The 17,628-nt window shown below is 40.7% G+C and overlaps 1 protein-coding gene across 1 annotated transcript in view; it reads right to left on the reverse strand.

Annotated features, from left to right (window-relative positions):
- LRIG2 (leucine rich repeats and immunoglobulin like domains 2) overlaps window positions 1-17,628 on the reverse strand; it is a 48,198-nt gene that overhangs the window by 6,862 nt on the left and 23,708 nt on the right. The window contains exons 3-14 of the mRNA XM_081195169.1: window positions 16,749-16,823; window positions 15,984-16,118; window positions 14,484-14,627; window positions 13,630-13,773; window positions 12,669-12,812; window positions 12,313-12,456; window positions 9,671-9,751; window positions 8,179-8,250; window positions 7,984-8,052; window positions 5,338-5,501; window positions 3,085-3,405; window positions 1,563-1,844 (exon numbers count right to left, since the gene is read on the reverse strand). Coding sequence (XP_081051295.1) covers window positions 1,563-1,844; window positions 3,085-3,405; window positions 5,338-5,501; window positions 7,984-8,052; window positions 8,179-8,250; window positions 9,671-9,751; window positions 12,313-12,456; window positions 12,669-12,812; window positions 13,630-13,773; window positions 14,484-14,627; window positions 15,984-16,118; window positions 16,749-16,823 — 1,775 coding nt within the window. The remainder of the gene's footprint in view (window positions 1-1,562; window positions 1,845-3,084; window positions 3,406-5,337; window positions 5,502-7,983; window positions 8,053-8,178; window positions 8,251-9,670; window positions 9,752-12,312; window positions 12,457-12,668; window positions 12,813-13,629; window positions 13,774-14,483; window positions 14,628-15,983; window positions 16,119-16,748; window positions 16,824-17,628) is intronic.

Genomic DNA, 17,628 nt, shown 5'->3' on the forward strand with positions numbered 1-17,628 from the left:
CACAAAAAAGGACCAGATTAAATTTAATGCTACAGAATTACAATGACAACTGCACGAAACCAAAGATACACTGCTACATATATGCAGATTGTGATTTTGAAGACTGATCTGACAGCAATGTAGCTCATGGACAAAATAAAAGGGGAATGTGTGTGTTTTAGGCCTGGTGTGGCTAACCTGTGGCCTTCAAATTGTTGTGGAATTACAACTCCAGTCAGTCACTGTTTAACTACCTCTGCTGAAAATGTCTGGGGGTGTTCTGCTTAATTACAGACTTTGTCCAGTTCATGAGCCAAAGCTCATGGGAGTATGAGAACAGACACCTTTAAAAGAGTTCTTGGTTTTCTAAAGACAAAGTAGTTTTAGGGGGATGTAGCATTTGTTTAATTAAATTCTACTGCACATGCATGCCCTATACAGAGTCTGTCTCTAAAAACTTAGCACAGGAGAGCACAGCAGTGACAGCATATTAAACCAGATCTCTTTCAAATTATCCAAAATTAAGTGGGTCAGCAGCAGGCAACCATACTAAAAACAGATGCTCTTGAATTATTTGTGTTAGGAAATTTTTTTTATGGGAAATACCAGACCAGCTTCTTCCCAGATTGTAAATCAAACAAAAAAGGAAGGAGAAAACTGTGGTGTCCCTTTTCAATGCTGCAATTGATTCCACTGGAATGAGCTCAAAACTACTTTTGAAAAGTACCACATAACTTTAGCAAATCAAACCAGTAGGTGAAGCTGATTCAATTAACTTATCTCCGAGGTTTGTTCCTACCCCTCAAATAAGGTGAGACTTAGAGCAGTTCTCAGACTTGTTGGCTTCCTCCTCCTTCTTGTATGCTTCGTTCATTTGCCTGTGGGATAGCTCAGTCGGTAGAGCATGAGACTCTTAATCTCAGGGTAATGGGTTTGAGTCTTATATTGGGCAAAAAGATACAGTGGTACCTCGGGTTAAGTACTTAATTCGTTCTGGAGGTCTGTTCTTAACCTGAAACTGTTCTTAACCTGAAGCACCACTTTAGCTATTGGGGCCTCCTGCTGCTGCTGCGCCACCGGAGCACAATTTCTGTTCTCATCCTGAAGCAAAGTTCTTAACCCGAGGTACTATTTCTGGGTTAGCAAAGTCTGTAACCTGAAGCGTATGTAACCCGAGGTACCACTGTATCTGCATTGCAAGGGGTTGGACTAGATAACTCCAACGGTCCCTTCCAGCTCTACAATTCCACGATTCAATTATCTTCTCATCAGAAAAGGAAACATCTAAACTGTGAGATCCTGTACTTATCTGAACATCTGGCCTAGTATAATCCCAAATATTGAAACTATCCTTTAGTAATTTGAGTACCTTGGGTACTAAAGTAATGCCATGTTCAGATAAGCATGGGCTTTCAAGATTGGGTGTTACCTTCTCCACATGGTGAATGGAGATGAGGATGAAGTGTGTGAACTTTACTCCTCCTGCAGTCAGAGCATTCAGGCAGCCCACAAATACCACCAATTACAAGCATGAAAATATACAGTAATCAAATAACCCATGCAGGCTTCAATAATTTGCTTACCTAACACTGTCAATGTGGCATTTGCCGATAGACTCCCGGCCACATTTTGTGCCATGCAGCTGTAGATGCCCATATCTTCTATTTTCACATTTGCTATGAAAAAGACATCATCTTCTGGCATCACATGCATGCGCCTTTCACGAGCTGCAGGGAAGTCTGTGCCTCCATCTTTCTGCCAGGAAATCTGAGGTGGTGGATGGCCTTCTGCAGCACATTCCAATTTAGCTACAGCTCTAGTCCGGATTGTTAGATCCATTGGAGTTTTCACAAAAGAAGGCAGCTCTGAATGAAGACACATTAAAATAACCAAGTAAGGTTTCCTAATACTAATCACAGCATCCCTAACTCACTTTGTTAAGAATGGGCATAACCCTTGTTAAGTTCTTCAAGCTCTTTAATTTAGATCTGTAAGAATTCTAGCATACTGCTCTTAAAAACCACCCTAAACAGCAATTCAGATCTCATGAGAAAGGAGGATGTTACACCTAACCTTTCTTTAAAAGAAATAAATTAGCACACAGCAAGCTTGTGAGTCCTCATCATGTTTGAGCTTTTTTCTTGAATGAGGTTGCTTGCAGAAGTTTTAACAATTTTTCACAGGAAAGACAAATGATTTTCCCCCCCGAATATGCCACCCCTCGAGAGCTCTCTTTCTGTCCCTCTTACACCCATTAATACTGATTACAACGGATGTGAGTTATTTTAATTCAGCCAAAGGTAAGTAAAAACCTGCCCTGGCAAAGACAACCCCATTAGGCTGCTTTCATTTAGTAAAGGGTAGTACACAAGGGAATAATTTGAAACTGGCTGCACCTTTAGCAAGGCAAGAGAGAATCTTTATTTGCCTAGCATAATAAGCAGCTGAAGCTGCTTCTTAGACATGGACTAGTTCTAAAGAGGCAGTTTTGGATTGATAAATCTGTGCACAAAGAGATTACAGCTGCTACAAACACTGCTCATTTCCAAACTAGAAAATGCTCGGAGGAAATGCTGCTGTTTGGGCAGCTCTCTACGTCTGGTCAGAAGGAGACTCTGGGGACTTGTGCAATCCAAGCTTTTTTTACATCTAAAACTATTCCAATGTCTTCAGCTTCCCTAGTGCATGGGTAGGCAAACTAAGGCCTGGGGGCCGGATCCGGCCCAATCGCCTTCTAAATCCGGTCCGTGGACGGTCTGGGAATCAGCATGTTTTTACATGAGTAGAATGTATCCTTTTATTTATAATGCATCTCTGGGTTATTTGTGGGGCATAGGAATTCGTTCATTATTATTTTTTTTCAAAATATAGTCTGGCTCCCCACAAGGTCTGAGGGACGGTGGACCGGCTCCCTGCTGAGAAAGTTTGCTGACCCCTGCTCTAGTGGATTAACAAAAGAGAAGACCTCTGGGGGTGCCTTTCCTTTAGGCCTCTGAGTGAACTATCCAAAGTTTCCAAACCGTTTTAGTGATATGTGTGTGTGTGTGTGTGTGTGTGTGTGTGTGTGTGTGTGTGTAGAAAGGAAAAACAAAAACTACTGCATACCATTGACAGTCAACTTGGCCTTGTTGGAATAATTAGATCCAAAGTGATTGGAGATGATACACTGGTATTTTCCTTCGTCCGTGAAGTTCACATTGAAAAGGTGCAGGAGAGTAGTGTACTCCAGTACTTCGCCATCTTGCTGCTGGTACCTGACAAAATTCTCAATGTCTGCATCATACAGTATTTCACTGTCTTTTCTCCAGGTGGTGGACATAGGCGAATCACTGCTGCTCACCGCCTTGCAAGTCAGGGTGACGTTGGTGCCTCTTAGTGCAATGGCAGTCTCAGGATGCACTCTGATCTGTGGCTTGGGAAAGTTATCTGTGAAACACAGATCACGTTTCTTCAGCATGTAACTAAGCTAACAAATACTGATGCAGACTGTAACAGCTGAGCTTGTGCTGGAGGTGACACTTGCCCTTAATTCCTCAAACTAAGAGATTTCTATTATCTATGTGTTCACACTAGAACTGGCTATGTGGGAATGAAGCAGGATGTCAGTGTTACGAGCATAAGCAAGAGGTACACTGCAAGACAAAGGGATTTTGTCATGTCCTTAGAACTCACCATTAAGGAATATGAACATGAATAAATCTGCAGAAAGACAGTTGCAAGGTCTCTTAAAACCCAGTTGTGGATCTCAATTGGAGGAGAAAAGAACCACTTTATGCATTCAGCACAAGTGATATTACCACTTCCTTGTCACAATGTTTGCTAACTAACAATCTGAATGCTACCTACTTTCAGGAATTAAGCCATACTTCACTGGGCAATATTAATTTCCTTCCCTAATTACAATTTAGTTGTTAACACACACTCATCATTTTCCTGAGTATTTTGGCAATGCATACATATTGTGTGCAGCCAATTGTTGCTCGTAGGAAGAGAGATAAAGATCCTGATACTCAAGCTCTCAGATTCTGCCTGCCTAAAGGACTTCAAGAAGATCCAGACTACAATGTTAATATCTACAATTGCTTTTTTAAAAAACCCAGTTAAAAGTCTTTGCAGTTAGTAGCAAAAATTCAACAGTAGTACTAAACAGCAATACTGCAGCCTCTTCTTAATAGATTTTTGGATTAAGGGGTAGTCAACATGCATATGTCAAGGTCTTTTCTGGTAGCCCTGAGGGGACCCTCCTCTCTCTGCTGCAATTAGGCTTGAAAAAAATGTCATTTATTGTGGCAAATAGAAGGCTTTTTTTTTGAAGGCTAATTACAGCTTGGGCTGAATATGGGTGTGGACACCACTGTGACACCCGCCCACCCCCACCTGTCAATTTTCTATTGGCTACAGTCTCTGCAACAGAGGACGGAAAATTTCAGGACTGCCACAGCTGGGGAAAGGAAGAGTTAACCCCAGAAAATGTAGCCCACCCGCAATTAGATTTGAAAATTAGATTCTTGCAAGCCTAATTGTAGCAATGTCTTTAGGCTTGAAACAAAACAAACAAACAAACAATTATTTTTTTGCAAGTCTAATTGCTGGGGCTGTAGTGTGGGGTGGGTTGTCCCCTCAATAGTTTCTTATGTTCTGAGATGTGCCCATGGGCCAAATGAAGGTTGGCACCCCCTGGCTTAGATCCTGGGAAAGGAAGAGCTTTTACGTTTCAGCATGACATAATTCCACTGGCTTCAAAACAAACGCTTCTTTCACACTCTCTGCCCCTAACTCTCTCCCTCCACAACAGATTTTCCATAGGCCTTTCAGTTATTGCTAGACTATGACTCCCATAATCCCCACATTCTGTCATGCTGGCTGGGGCGGATGAGAGATCAAAGTCCAACAACTTCTAGAGGCCCACAAGTTCTCCACCCCTGATTTACAGTGACTTGCTATAATGGTTCCACTGTGGGAAAACTCCTACAGATGATGATCTAGAAGTATCTTTAGAAGAACCTGTGTTCCTGTTAATCTCTGGAATCTGGATACAAGAGTGCCCAATATACATAAACAGGAAGCATAAATGTTGTCTTGTAACACTGCAGGGAGGGCATCACAATCCATGAAAATCCAATTCAGGTTGCAATCCAAAACACACTTACAGAAAGTAAGCCACACAAAACTCAATGGGGCTTATGTCTGACTAGACATGCATAGGATTGTAATATATCCACTGAACAAGTCAGCAAAGCCATCTCCCCTCTCCCCAACACATGATTATTTTTCAAGGCAGATGTCATAAGGGCAATGTGCCCTGGGAAGCTATGATACAAATGCAGTAAATAAATAAAAGCCGTTAAGAGCACAAACCACAGATGAAGTCTTCAGGGTTCACACTGAGGATGCTCTGGCCAGACAGCCATTCGGGGTGGGCACAAATGACACCAACAGCATCCTGCAAATGGTTGTGGTTAAGCCACTGGGGCAGCCATTTCAACTGGCAGTCACACAGTAAGCTGCTAGTGTTCAATACCCTGAAAATGTAAAGGCAAAAGGAAAATGTCTAAGTTTTTGTAAGTAAGCAAATGACACTTCATCTGCAGTCACCAAGCAGATCCCCCCCCCCAATACATCTGCTAAAGTATTTGTAACACTATATACGTGAACTGCCTGGTAATGAGTCCTAACTGTATTCTGAGTAGCTTCAGCGTCTCTCGTTGCTGTAAACAAATTCACATTTCTCCATCTTCACATATAATGTGTTATTCTAAATGAGAGGCTGTTCCACAAAAAGGTCACCTTCCTACAAAACACTTTTTTTAAAGCATCCTTCGCAGGACAGTAGCAGTACACTCACGTAAAGGACAAGTAAGAAGAAACACCCCACACATACACTATGCACCAAGTCAAGAGGGTAAAAAGACATTAAGAGATGCTCTTTATGTTTTAGACAGCAATAGGGAACATCTGGCCCTATAGGTGATGTTGAACTCCTAACTCCAATGGCCCCACATGGCCATAAATTGTGGGAGTTGAAGGTCACTGGCTTCCAGGGGACCACAGGTTTCCTATCTCTGTTTTAGACAGTTCAGGGGATCGCAGCCCTTTAATATAAAATATACTGTAGTGTAAATATGTGGCAAAAGAATATAAATCCCAATCCATACCCTTAAAAACTATATCCACACCCACAATCATGCCTCAAGGATAAACCTAAGATTTCCATCAAAACAATGAGCAGTCTATGAGAAATAAAACATGACACTGTAATTTGACTGTTTAGATGATGCTGAGCAGAATACCTCTGGGACTAAATCAATTTCTAGCATTGCATTATACACATGTATCTTATTGGTTATATAACTGATTTCATAGTAATGCCTTTCGCAAACACTGTAATTCTGAAAATGCCTCCTATTCTTGACAGCAGGTATGAAAGTAACTGGTGAAAACCCAGAGTAATGTATCAGTCCATTTGAGAATTCTTTTCCTGAACACATACAGGAAATGGTCCTAAATTGCTCAAGTGCAGAGCCAATTTTGACCTCTATACCCTGTGCAGGGAAGAACCTTCAGCAAGACTGCATTTTACAGTCCATCTGGTAAGAATTAGCTGAGAAGCAGTTTTAACAAACAGTCTTCATATTCTTCATTTTAGAGAGTGCTTATATGATATTGCTTGTAAAGGAAAGAGCAGGGTTCTGAAAAAACAAGCCTGATGCTTAGAGGACAACAGCTACTCACAAGGCAGAGAAAAATACTAATTTCCACAAGAAAATAATGTGGAACAGCATTCTCCATCTTTTTCCAATTACAGAGAAAGCACTGTGACCTTGGCCCTTTCAAAGTACACAAAGCTGTCTCATTACCTTGCAAGGCTAGATGTTTTCTTATTTTTCTCTCCTAAGCCTCACTGTCCATTTTCTCATCAGTATTACTTTCAGGTACTCATTTCATGCCAATTTTTGGAGCTCAGTCCTGTGAATGGTGTACCAGATACCTGACTAGCCAAGCACCACATGCTCCACGCCACCAAAAAATATGATTTGCTGGGCATGTCGTGAATCTGTTTGCGTATCTGCGTTTCATGCAGAGCTTCAATAGATGGTTCCTGCCTGAAAATTACCTTGTGTGGAACTGAGTTGTTTGACTCTAGCACCTTGAGAGGGGGGACTGTTCTGTTTTCTGATGTCAAACCATATTAACATTTTGCTTCAGACATCAGGCTTACTGTATATGTATCCCACCATTTCTTTTGTAAGAAAACAGTTGGTATTCCATATTCATTCTTAAAAGAGTCATCTAACCACTGGCCTCTCAGATGAAACGCCACAAATATTTTCAGGACTGGCTTTACCAGCCCCTCCCCCCATCTTGAACTTCTATTATCAGCTTAAATGTTTATGTATGACTTAAGGCTGATTTTAGAGTATTGCATATACTCTACAGCAAAAATGAACTCGTATACAGATTGTGGTGTACTTCAGACCCGTACTATGTCATTAACTGAAACTGCCAGGAAATTTCTAAAGCCATTTATATTGTTAGCCCAGTTTGCATGTTACATCAAGCCATAGTCTAAAACAAACTATGGTTCAATGTGAAAAAGCAGTGTGCTGGTGCACCCTGCTCAAATGTTCCCAGGGCATTCATTCCCAACGCCTGCCATGCTGCAGATGAAACAAGAGTCTGTTTTGTCATGTCATCCAAACCCTGTAAGAAGTGGTTTGCTTCTCTCAGACCATGAGGTGTAAGCCAAGAACAAGCCAAGGAAACTAACCATAAGTGTAGGATCAGACAGGACACGTAAGACTTTGGCTTGTTTTATCTGTGGTGCAACAGCAGGAACAAGGGAGGAGAACCAATGGAGCATTTGAAAATGTATTACTAAAGACCATGAAGAAATGAAACTGAGTTCCAATATACTTTTATTGATCACAAGTGCCTTGCAAGTAAAATATTTATACCAGTTGTAACATTTCTATTGAAGTAAAATATGTAGGACTAGATACTTACAGTTCTTTAAGAAGAGGCTGGGAAAAAGCACTTTCTTGAATAGACATTATTGCATTGTTGTTCAAATCTCTGCAAAATTAAGTAAGAATCATGCCTGCATGAGTGAATTGTGTTCTGCACCTCTGAAAACTGGGATGCATGCAAATTTGAAGAGAAAACTTGGTTGACAGAGAAAAGGTTGCAACATATACTTACAGATATTCAAGAGCCTTAAGGCTAGAAAATGCTCTCTTTGTGATTGACTTAATCTGGTTTCCTTGCAGAATCCTAAAATATAGCCCAAAGGAAAATCTTAAGTAATCTTAAGCAAATTAACCAACATTTGTTACAACATCAGAATCGGGAAGCCTGGTAAATAAGTGTTTAGGACCCCCACCCCCACCAACTCTGACGCAGAATGTGTTGCTACTATAATAGCTTCAAGCGTCCCTCCTGCTTCTCTGGCCTTAAGATTGTAAAAGAGGAGGAAGAGGAGAGTATACACATTTCCAAAGCACAGAATTAAGGGTCAGAAAATAACCAGCAGGAGGGAAAGGCAACTTGCAGAGACAGGCAGTCAAGTGGTAGGCACGTCACAAATTGCATGGGCAGAATTGGGAAAAGATATAAAGATTACAGGTTAGGGGTCCCTGACAGTGGCTAGAAGTTTCCCCATAGCTATTTGTTTTCCAATAAACATACAAGAGGTGAAAAGTAATTTGTGTCCCACCTCATGGTGGTGCAGGGGCTTTTCCTTCATAAATTGTGAGGGTAAGAAACCTTTAGTGTGATCAGTGGAAGGGAGAGGAAGAACACAAGCTGAACTGTGCTATCTACAAGGCTACAAAAGCCCTTGGACCCTGAAATCAAAAGGTTAAAAATTACCCCTTTCCTGACTTCCCTTCCATATGGGATGAAAATGGGCATGACTTTGAACCATGTCTGTAAAAATATACTGTAAGAGACAAATTACCTGAAAAATCCTAGCTCAAATTTGGAATGTCCAAGTCAATTTTTTTCTTGATGTACTAGTGATCATAAAGTAAAGGTAAAGGGGCCCCTGACCATTAGGTCCAGTCGTGGCCGACTCTGGGGTTGCGGCACTCATCTCACTTTATTGGCCGAGGGAGCCGGCGTACAGCTTCCGGGCCATGTGGCCAGCATGACTAAGCCGCTTCTGGCGAACCAGAACACCGTTTTACCTTCCCGCCGAAGCAGTACCTATTTATCTACTTGCACTTTGACGTGCTTTCGAACTACTAGGTTGGCAGGAGCAGGGACCAAGCAATGGGAGCTCACCCCGTGGCGGGGATTCGAACTGCCGACCTTCTGATCAGCAAGTCCTAGGCTCTGTGGTTTAACCCACAGTGCCACCCGCGTCCCTTGATCATAAGTGTTACTAAATAGATTTTTCAATTTAGAGTAAAACTCTTCAGGTGATCATTTGTATGAATGTAATCAAAGCTCTAAATTGTGTAGCAGGGAGCTTCTAATAATAGAAGAGGCTCCCCAGTTCAAAAGAATGCCTTAATTCATGGTGGTTGTAAAGATGGATAGGGTAACCGGGGGGGGGGGGATTTCCAGCACAATCACATGCCTGAGTGGGGCTACTGTTGCATAAGTTTTTGAAGTTTTTACTAAATACAAATACTTGGGTCTTCACTTCCATTCTGGTAGGTATGTCAATTCTATAACGAGTAAGACTTACAATTTACTGAGCCTGTCAAGTCCAACAAATGCTTCATTTGAGTCTTCTATGGCCCAGGAGATCTCATTATTTCGCAAGTCTCTAAAGAAACAAATGCACCAAAGAACAGCACATGAGAACTTTAGCCACAACTCCAACACCAGCTCCCCTCCGTTCCCTTTGCTGGCTTGTGATTTTTGAAACGTAAGATCTCATCTATGCAAAGAGATTGTCCGCCTGTTTTACTAGACTGGGACTATAAATCCTCATAATGAGAGATCTGCTGGCTTCAAAACGGCAGCACTCTTTGCTGAGAAAGTAATATTAGTGCATAGTACATACCCTACCCTAACCCATTATGATCAGACACCTTTGCATGAAAGCAATTTTGGGCACTTTTAATATATGAAAATGTCCCTATGGAACCAATACAAAGTGAAAGACAACTGCTCAGTCAACTAAAGTTACCAGCATGCTTGGGACTCACATGCCCTGCAGCACTGTTTCCTCAGCAGAGTAACATCTGTTAATCTAGTAAACACAATATGCCATTGACCATGAACTGGGGGAGCCTTCATAAGAGACTTATGAATTGAATTAATGCTGCCTGTACATTGCTTAATCTTCTGGAGTGAGAAGCTTGTAATAACGTTAGCATATTAAGAGATTATATACAGGTCAGGTGAAGAACGGCTAGGCATAAAAGAGTAGAGTTTCAGAGAGAAGTGTGGGTGGTTCTGCTCACAAATCCTGTTACAGGCTAATGGGATTTCTGTCTGACCCTTACACTGCACTTCTACCCCCAGCACAGAAGAGAAGGCTCTTGTTTAAAACCAATTCAGCAAGGTCCTCTTGGGCAGGGGAAGATGCTTCATTAAGGTCTAATAGATTCAGCAGTGAATTTCCTTTACAAGGCAGGTCATAAATATATCACAGCAACAATTCTCATTTTGTTTACAGCTCAGTGAACAGAGGAATTTAGAGCTTAGCTAGCAGTTTATCAGTGACAAGGCATATAAGACCCAATCAATACTGCATTTTTAAATAGGAGGATTCTGATGTTTGATACAATCTATTGGTATACATCACAACATTAAATATGTTGTTTCATTTGTTTCATTAATATTATAAAGTGAGAATACACTTAAGAAGATCTGCAATGCTTTATACATAACTGCATAAATGTCTGTAGTCCAATGCCTTGCCTACTGGCTGGTTCCATAACTAAAAAGATTTCTCTCAATGGCTGTGTCCAAGGGTCACACTAAAATTAAGTGGCTAAACCATAGCTTAGCAAAATATGTATAGGCCAAAAGAAGTTGCAGCAAGCTATGGGCTTATGCATAATAGCTCTTCTTTTTCTGTGTGGTTTCTGCTTCCCTGTGGTTTTTTGTTCTGTCCAAATCATCAAATTGTAGTGAGGCTGTGGTTAACACTAGTATGTTTGAAACAAGCCAAGTTAAATCACAGTTTGTTGGTTCAGAAGCTTCAGAAAGCCTCTTGCTGACCCTGTGGGAAGAGGAGATGGGAGGGGGACATCATGTGAGCCTGAGGCTCACTATGGCTGATTCTACTTAATGAAATTGTGCTTAACCAGGGGTAGCCAATGTGATACTTTCAGCCAGCATGACCAATGGTCAGAGATGATGGGGGTTGCAGTCCACAACATCTAGAGGGCACCACATTGGCTGTCTCTGCACTAAGCTGATTTAGAGTGATGTATTAACACAGCCAATAGGTCCGCTAGCATTAACTTACACCTTACAAATGCAAAGAGAAGCTTGTACAGTGGTACCTCTGGATGCGAACAGGATCCGTTCCAGAGCCCTGTTTGCATCCTGAAGCGAACGTAACACACGACTGTGCATGTTGCGTTTTGCCGCTTCTGCGCGTGACATCATTTTGAGCGTCTGCGCATGCGCGAGTGGTGAAACCGGGAAGTTACACGTTCCGTTACTTCCAGGTTGCCGCAGAGCGCAACCCGCAAAATGCTCAACCTGAAGCGTATTCATCCCGAGGTATGACTGTACTGCATAAAAAATCTTCTATAGCCCACTTTTCTGCCTGGAACTAGGTCCTTGAAGTGGTAAAGTAATAAAAACAGAATATATTCAATTTTATGAGAATTTTCCTGGCTGTTAAAATTCCCACATTTCCATCCCACTTTGAAGCATGGCAAGTTCTTTTGAAGAACCTAAGAAACTCAAAGCAGGCCCTTATTGTGTGGGCCAGCTGAGTTTGCTGTTCATGCCTGGTTAGGCATGAATGCTTGGAGCCCTGTTAAACATTTTCACCCCATTGTCTAAAGAGCCAGCGACCCTGAACCAAAAAGCCTGTGGGTCAGCTGCCTGACACCTCCTTAGATTCTAACAAAACCCACTAATTAAACTGCTGCTCTTTTTCATGCTATTGTAAGTCTAAAAGATTAGTTTTAACTGGATCATTTAAAGTTTGTATTAAGATTAAGAGACTATAACTGCTTACATAAGCTTTTCTGAAGACTGTGACTATTTAGGCATGTGCTAAATGAACCAACATTTAACATTTGCATTCATTTTTTAATTTAAAATCTGCTACTTTTCATTGGGTTTTTACTTATCACAGTGAATAGCTATACTCTTCATAATAAATGTCTACTTTATTTATCTGTTTTACGCACTTACAAAGACTGCAGATTTGAAAGTCCTTTAAAGACACCATCTGCGATATGACTGACTCTGTTGTCACTCAGATTTAATCTCTCCAATAAACTCAGTCCAACAAAAGCAGATTCATCTAGGCGGGTCAGCTGGTTGTAAGATAGATCGCTGAAATGTAACACAATGGAGAGAAAAATGTAAATAGATAAAAAAGTAGAAGTGCAATGACATCACGAAACTATTTAAGAAGAACGAGACCTTTTTGTTAGAGAAATTAAGCAACTTTCCCTGCAGAAACTAAAGTAAGATCATTTTTGTTGCTGATTTTACTCCAGTTAACATCAGAAAAAAGCCCCAAGGAATCAAATCATAGTTCTTACAGTTCAGAAAGCCTTTGGCAGAACTCCCACGCATCAGGACTGATCCTGTTAATGGCATTCTGGCTGATATAGAGCTGCTGTAATGCCTTCAAACCATACAGCCAACCCTTGTTTATGTCGGTCAGGTTATTCTGTTCCAGTTCTCTGTAGAAGCAAAAGCAAATGTTATATGTGAGCACTATACTTTTCTACCACTTTACTGAGGACACATGCAGAGTGATTTACAAATACTAAGCTTCATAATAGTCCTCAACACACAAGTAAAAATCTGAGAGCGCAGTGAAATAAAATGGTTAACTAGGAAGCAAGAGACATGGGGAAAGTGGCCTAGTGAGGCAGAAACAGGGTTAGCTGATGAATTCAGTAACTCAATTCCGTTTATGATTCTATTATTTGGGAGAACATGACCTGCCACCATTCTATGGAAACCTAGAAGTTACACAATAGGGAACAAACTGTTAAATGTGATGATTACACTCTCTACCAAAACCAGTTAGCCAGCTTGGTCCAAACTACTCAACCCTGGGAGACTGTTCAAATCTCTAGAGGCATCCACTTATCATTCTGCTTTGCTTCTTCTAAAGTTAAAAAAGTGGTGACCACTTTAACACTACGAAGACATCATAACAATGTGTTTTGTCCTATGAAGGAACATAACTGAGAAGTAATCAACTCAATCAGAAGACATGCCAGTAATTCAGCATAGTGCTCAGGAGATGGCTTGTCTGATAGAATGATCTTCCTTCTCTGTGCCCTCCCAGTTCTGGAAGTTCTCCCATACATTCATCCTAAAACAATGAGGAGGAAGGAGAGCGGGGAAGAGACCCATTGTGCAAGTGGATGTCCTTGCATGGGCTTCTGCTAGCAGGACCGGTTAGTTAAATCCAGTCCTAAGTTTGTTGATTATCAAATACAATCCTCCAGGCCTTCTTATGAAGGGACCATAACAATGTGTACTTACAATTCTTCCATGTTATCCAGTCCAAAGAAGGCACCATCCATTAGCTTGTTAATTCCATTCCGCTGCATTTTTAATGATTTTAAGGAGTCCAAGCCTTGGAAGGTAAGGCTCTCTATTGTTTTAATTCGGTTTCTTTTAAGTTCCCTAAATAATATATTATAAATGTTAGTTGGTTGAAATCAAAGTATAATCTTTATTTGCTCTATGCTTCTTGTCTCACAAAAACACTAGTAGTACTATTAAGATTCTGATCTATGAGGATGTCATTTAGCCATTCAAAAGGGAAGTAGTACAACTGCAAAAAAATCAAATGCAAGTGAGCAAGACCTTAGTTGCAAAATCATGCAACATGGATTCACTGATTATCAGTATGAATTTCCCTACCAATTCTCTGCAGTTTTGTAGGAGCAATACACATCCGGACCACAGAACGGAAGGAATTGCTTGAACTTGCCCTCCCCACCTCCTGCAGTGATGATTATCCCACTTTCATTCTTTAAAAAATGTGCACATAAAATGCAAAGCTATATTTAATCTCACATCTTTTTGATAGCGATTAGCAGTAGCAAATGAGGAGGGTGGCGTGGTAGCAGTGCCCTCCCAGCCAGTTGGCAGGGTGGGGCAGAATGAATTGTTCCCATCCTGCCAACTCTGGTTGCCAGCAGCCGTGGCAACCCTGCAGATGCGCCTGCACCTGCAAGGTGGACACCATTGGTGACCTAGCACTCCTCCTGACCCTGTTCCAATCCAGTGAGTGAAGCACAGCCGTACCCACACCCTAAGTGCTGTTGCTAACAATGCTTGGCATATTCAGCATGAAGGTTCAGAACTGATTATAGGGTATAATCACTTACAATAACTGTACATGAGGCAACCTGAAGGTCTTCAGTGGAATCATGCTTATTCTGTTTCTGTTTAGTTTCAAAACGATTAAGAAGCTGGTTAAGTTATCGAAACAGCCTGCTTCCAGAGTAGTGATTCTGTTGTTGCTCAGATTCCTGTTAAAGCACAGACAAAAGGAACACATAGCTTCATATCATTGAATCCTGCTTGACAAACTACACAATAATTTCAAAGGAGCTGCTATTCCTTCCCTCGAGGAAGCCCAGTTTCAAAAAGGAGAAAGTTTATTGTAGGTTATTTCACTGATCCTGAGTGGCTACAGTCAAGAGCTAATCAAGGACAATTATGTACATAAGAATATAAGAGCAGCCTGCTGGATCAGGCCAAGGGCCCATCTATTCTAGCATCCTGTTATCACAGTAGCCAACTTAATTCCTGTAAGAAACCAGTGAGCAGATGAGCACTCTCCCCTCCCTTGGTTTCCAGCAACTGGTATCTGGGAACACTGCTGCCTCCAACTGTGGAGGTAGCCACTGATAGCCCTCTTCTCCATGAATGTGTCTAATACTATTTTAAGGCCATTCAAGTTGGTGGTCATCAATGCCTCCTGGGGAGAACTAATTTCCACTTCTTTATGTCTATTTGAATCTAGTGTGGAGTTACCAACCCAGCACCTGTGGGTGTCATGCCACCCATGAAAGCTTCCAGTGGTGCCCCTGAGTAGATGCCTCAGCTTCCATTAAAAAAAAAAAGTAAGTCTCCAGTCCTCCTATAAAGTAGTTTTGGAGCAAAATGTGCAGGCACCTTACAAGTGATTTCCATGAAATTGGAGTGGTATGGCTACACTGTATATTTTCCCTGGTGCTGAGGAATGTTCCCTGTTGTTATTAGACAGAAATAGCATCTGTGTTTGTGTGTGATCTCCATAATCAGCACCAGCAGGACATAGCTGACTTCCCAGGGTAAGAATGAGGTTATTGAGGTTGGTCGTCTCTAATTTTGTGTCATGCCAGACTCCACGCAGCAGCCATTTTGTGTTATGCCATGCTGCCTCCATGGCAGCCATTTTGTAACTGGTGCCCTCTCTCAAAATTCAAAATGAGCCCACTCATCAGAAAACATTGGCAACCCCTGATCAAGTGTAAATCAATTTCAGTTGAGTAATCCACACCATGAACAATTATATAAACATTTATCATGTTCATCCTCCTTGCCACCTCCAACAAACTGAACTGCATGTTCCTGCAATCCAGAGGGACTCGGTTACAAGACCTTGAATTATGAAACTATAGCATTTCCTGACCACATTAGTAATCAGAACAGATTTATAACTTTGTTTCAGAAATCATTCTGCTGTTGAGAAGTTATGTGAAGGTGAAACAGAAAAGAATTCTGTTGCACAGCATTCCATGCTAGTTCTTGAATCCTTTGGGAAAGGTGTTGAAGATGGATATGCAGATGTTAAAGTATGTGCTTTCAACATAGCAGGTTAGCAACCTCCTCCTACTTACAGATACTTCAGCTGCATCCGTGGGAATGAAGAGGCTTTGATTTCAGAGATTAGGTTAGAGCTGAGGTCAAGGTTCTCCAAGGAAATGTAATGCTGTAGCTGATCAGGGGCAATCTCTGAGATTGTATTATGCACTCTAAAAATAGAAAGAAAAGTGCTAGACCGTTCCTGAAGTTCAGCAGCAAAATTTAAAATATTTTAGGCTAATGCAATGTGTCTCTAATGCAACACACAGAAGTTATTTTGATGCCTGTAGGAATCTGGTTTAAGCAGCCAGTTGAAAACTGAACCTCATTCTCTTAGTATGAGTGTAAGGTTGGGTTCACAGCAAAGCATCAAGGGATAGATCATTTCTCTTTGGGAATTATGATTCCAGAACAACTTAACTGAACAGCCCACTGTCCAGGGGCACAATGTAACAAAAGTCAGAGTAATCAGATGGGCAAGTTAGAAAGATTATGGACACTATTCTGCTATTAACTGGTGTTTTGTAATGTAAAGACATACAATACTTCAAACATAGATTTACACTGAATAATAATAATAATAATAATAATAATAATAATAATAATAATAATAATACCCTGCCCATACCCAGCCAATCTGGGCAACTTACAGGATATATAAAAACATGAACAAAACATCAAACATTAAAAAATCCTCAAGTGCATGCTTCAATTTCCTTTAACAGTGTTCCCACCAGTCAATGTTTGTGCACTGTTCATGCTCAACTGCAGATTTAAAAAACCCATAAATATTTACTTACAGCGAGAGTTGTGTGATATTAGAAGTCAATTCACCAAAGTACGGAATGTCAGTTAGCTCATTGTAATTCATTTTTCTGAAAGAGAGATTCCTTTACTGGCACTTTGAATATATAGATGGTCAATAAAGACAAAGGGTAACCTAAACACTGTATGTATTTAAATATCATCACAACCCTTTCACGCTGGTTTGACACCTGCAAAATACAAAGCTAGCATATTCCTCAACTATGAACATAATTACAAGTCTGGAAAGCTAAGCAATTCAGAGCACATAACTGTTTTACTTAAATTAGCAAAACCAAGAATTTCAATCATCATGGCTGGGCGAAGAAAACTGACCCTGATATACCTTATCAATGAAAAGTAAAGATATGATGTTCATATAAAAGATTCTGAAGATTAAAATATGAGTATTTGAATTTAGATTATAGATTTGCCTTCCCTGATGGGCATCCCAGGAGCTGTTGACACCTAAAATCTCCTGATGTTCCTAAATATAGTATCTCTACTGTTTTCTGAAGAGGCTTGAGCATGCAAATATTTGGGAGTCGAAATCATTGCTAAATCTTGAAGTCAAAATTAACAAAATTCCCAGCAACACAGCACTACTATTTCTATCCTAATAATCATAAATTAAGCAATGGAAGTGCAACAAATAGTGCACACTCCCAACTAACTGTAGCCTGCCAAGTTCACAGAAGTAAGTCACAACATTTAGGATTAAAGATTTAAAAAATTCACCACTGCACTCCAGGCTGCAAATCTACATATGCTGACCTGGAAGTAAACCCACTGAAGGCAATGGAACTTGCTTATGAAAAAATACATGTAATGTGTTGAAATCTACACTATTCAACTTCAGTCTAAAGCATTTATAAT

The sequence above is a fragment of the Podarcis bocagei genome, assembly GCF_964188305.1.
Source record: "Podarcis bocagei genome assembly, chromosome: 5".
Lineage (NCBI taxonomy): Eukaryota > Metazoa > Chordata > Lepidosauria > Squamata > Lacertidae > Podarcis > Podarcis bocagei.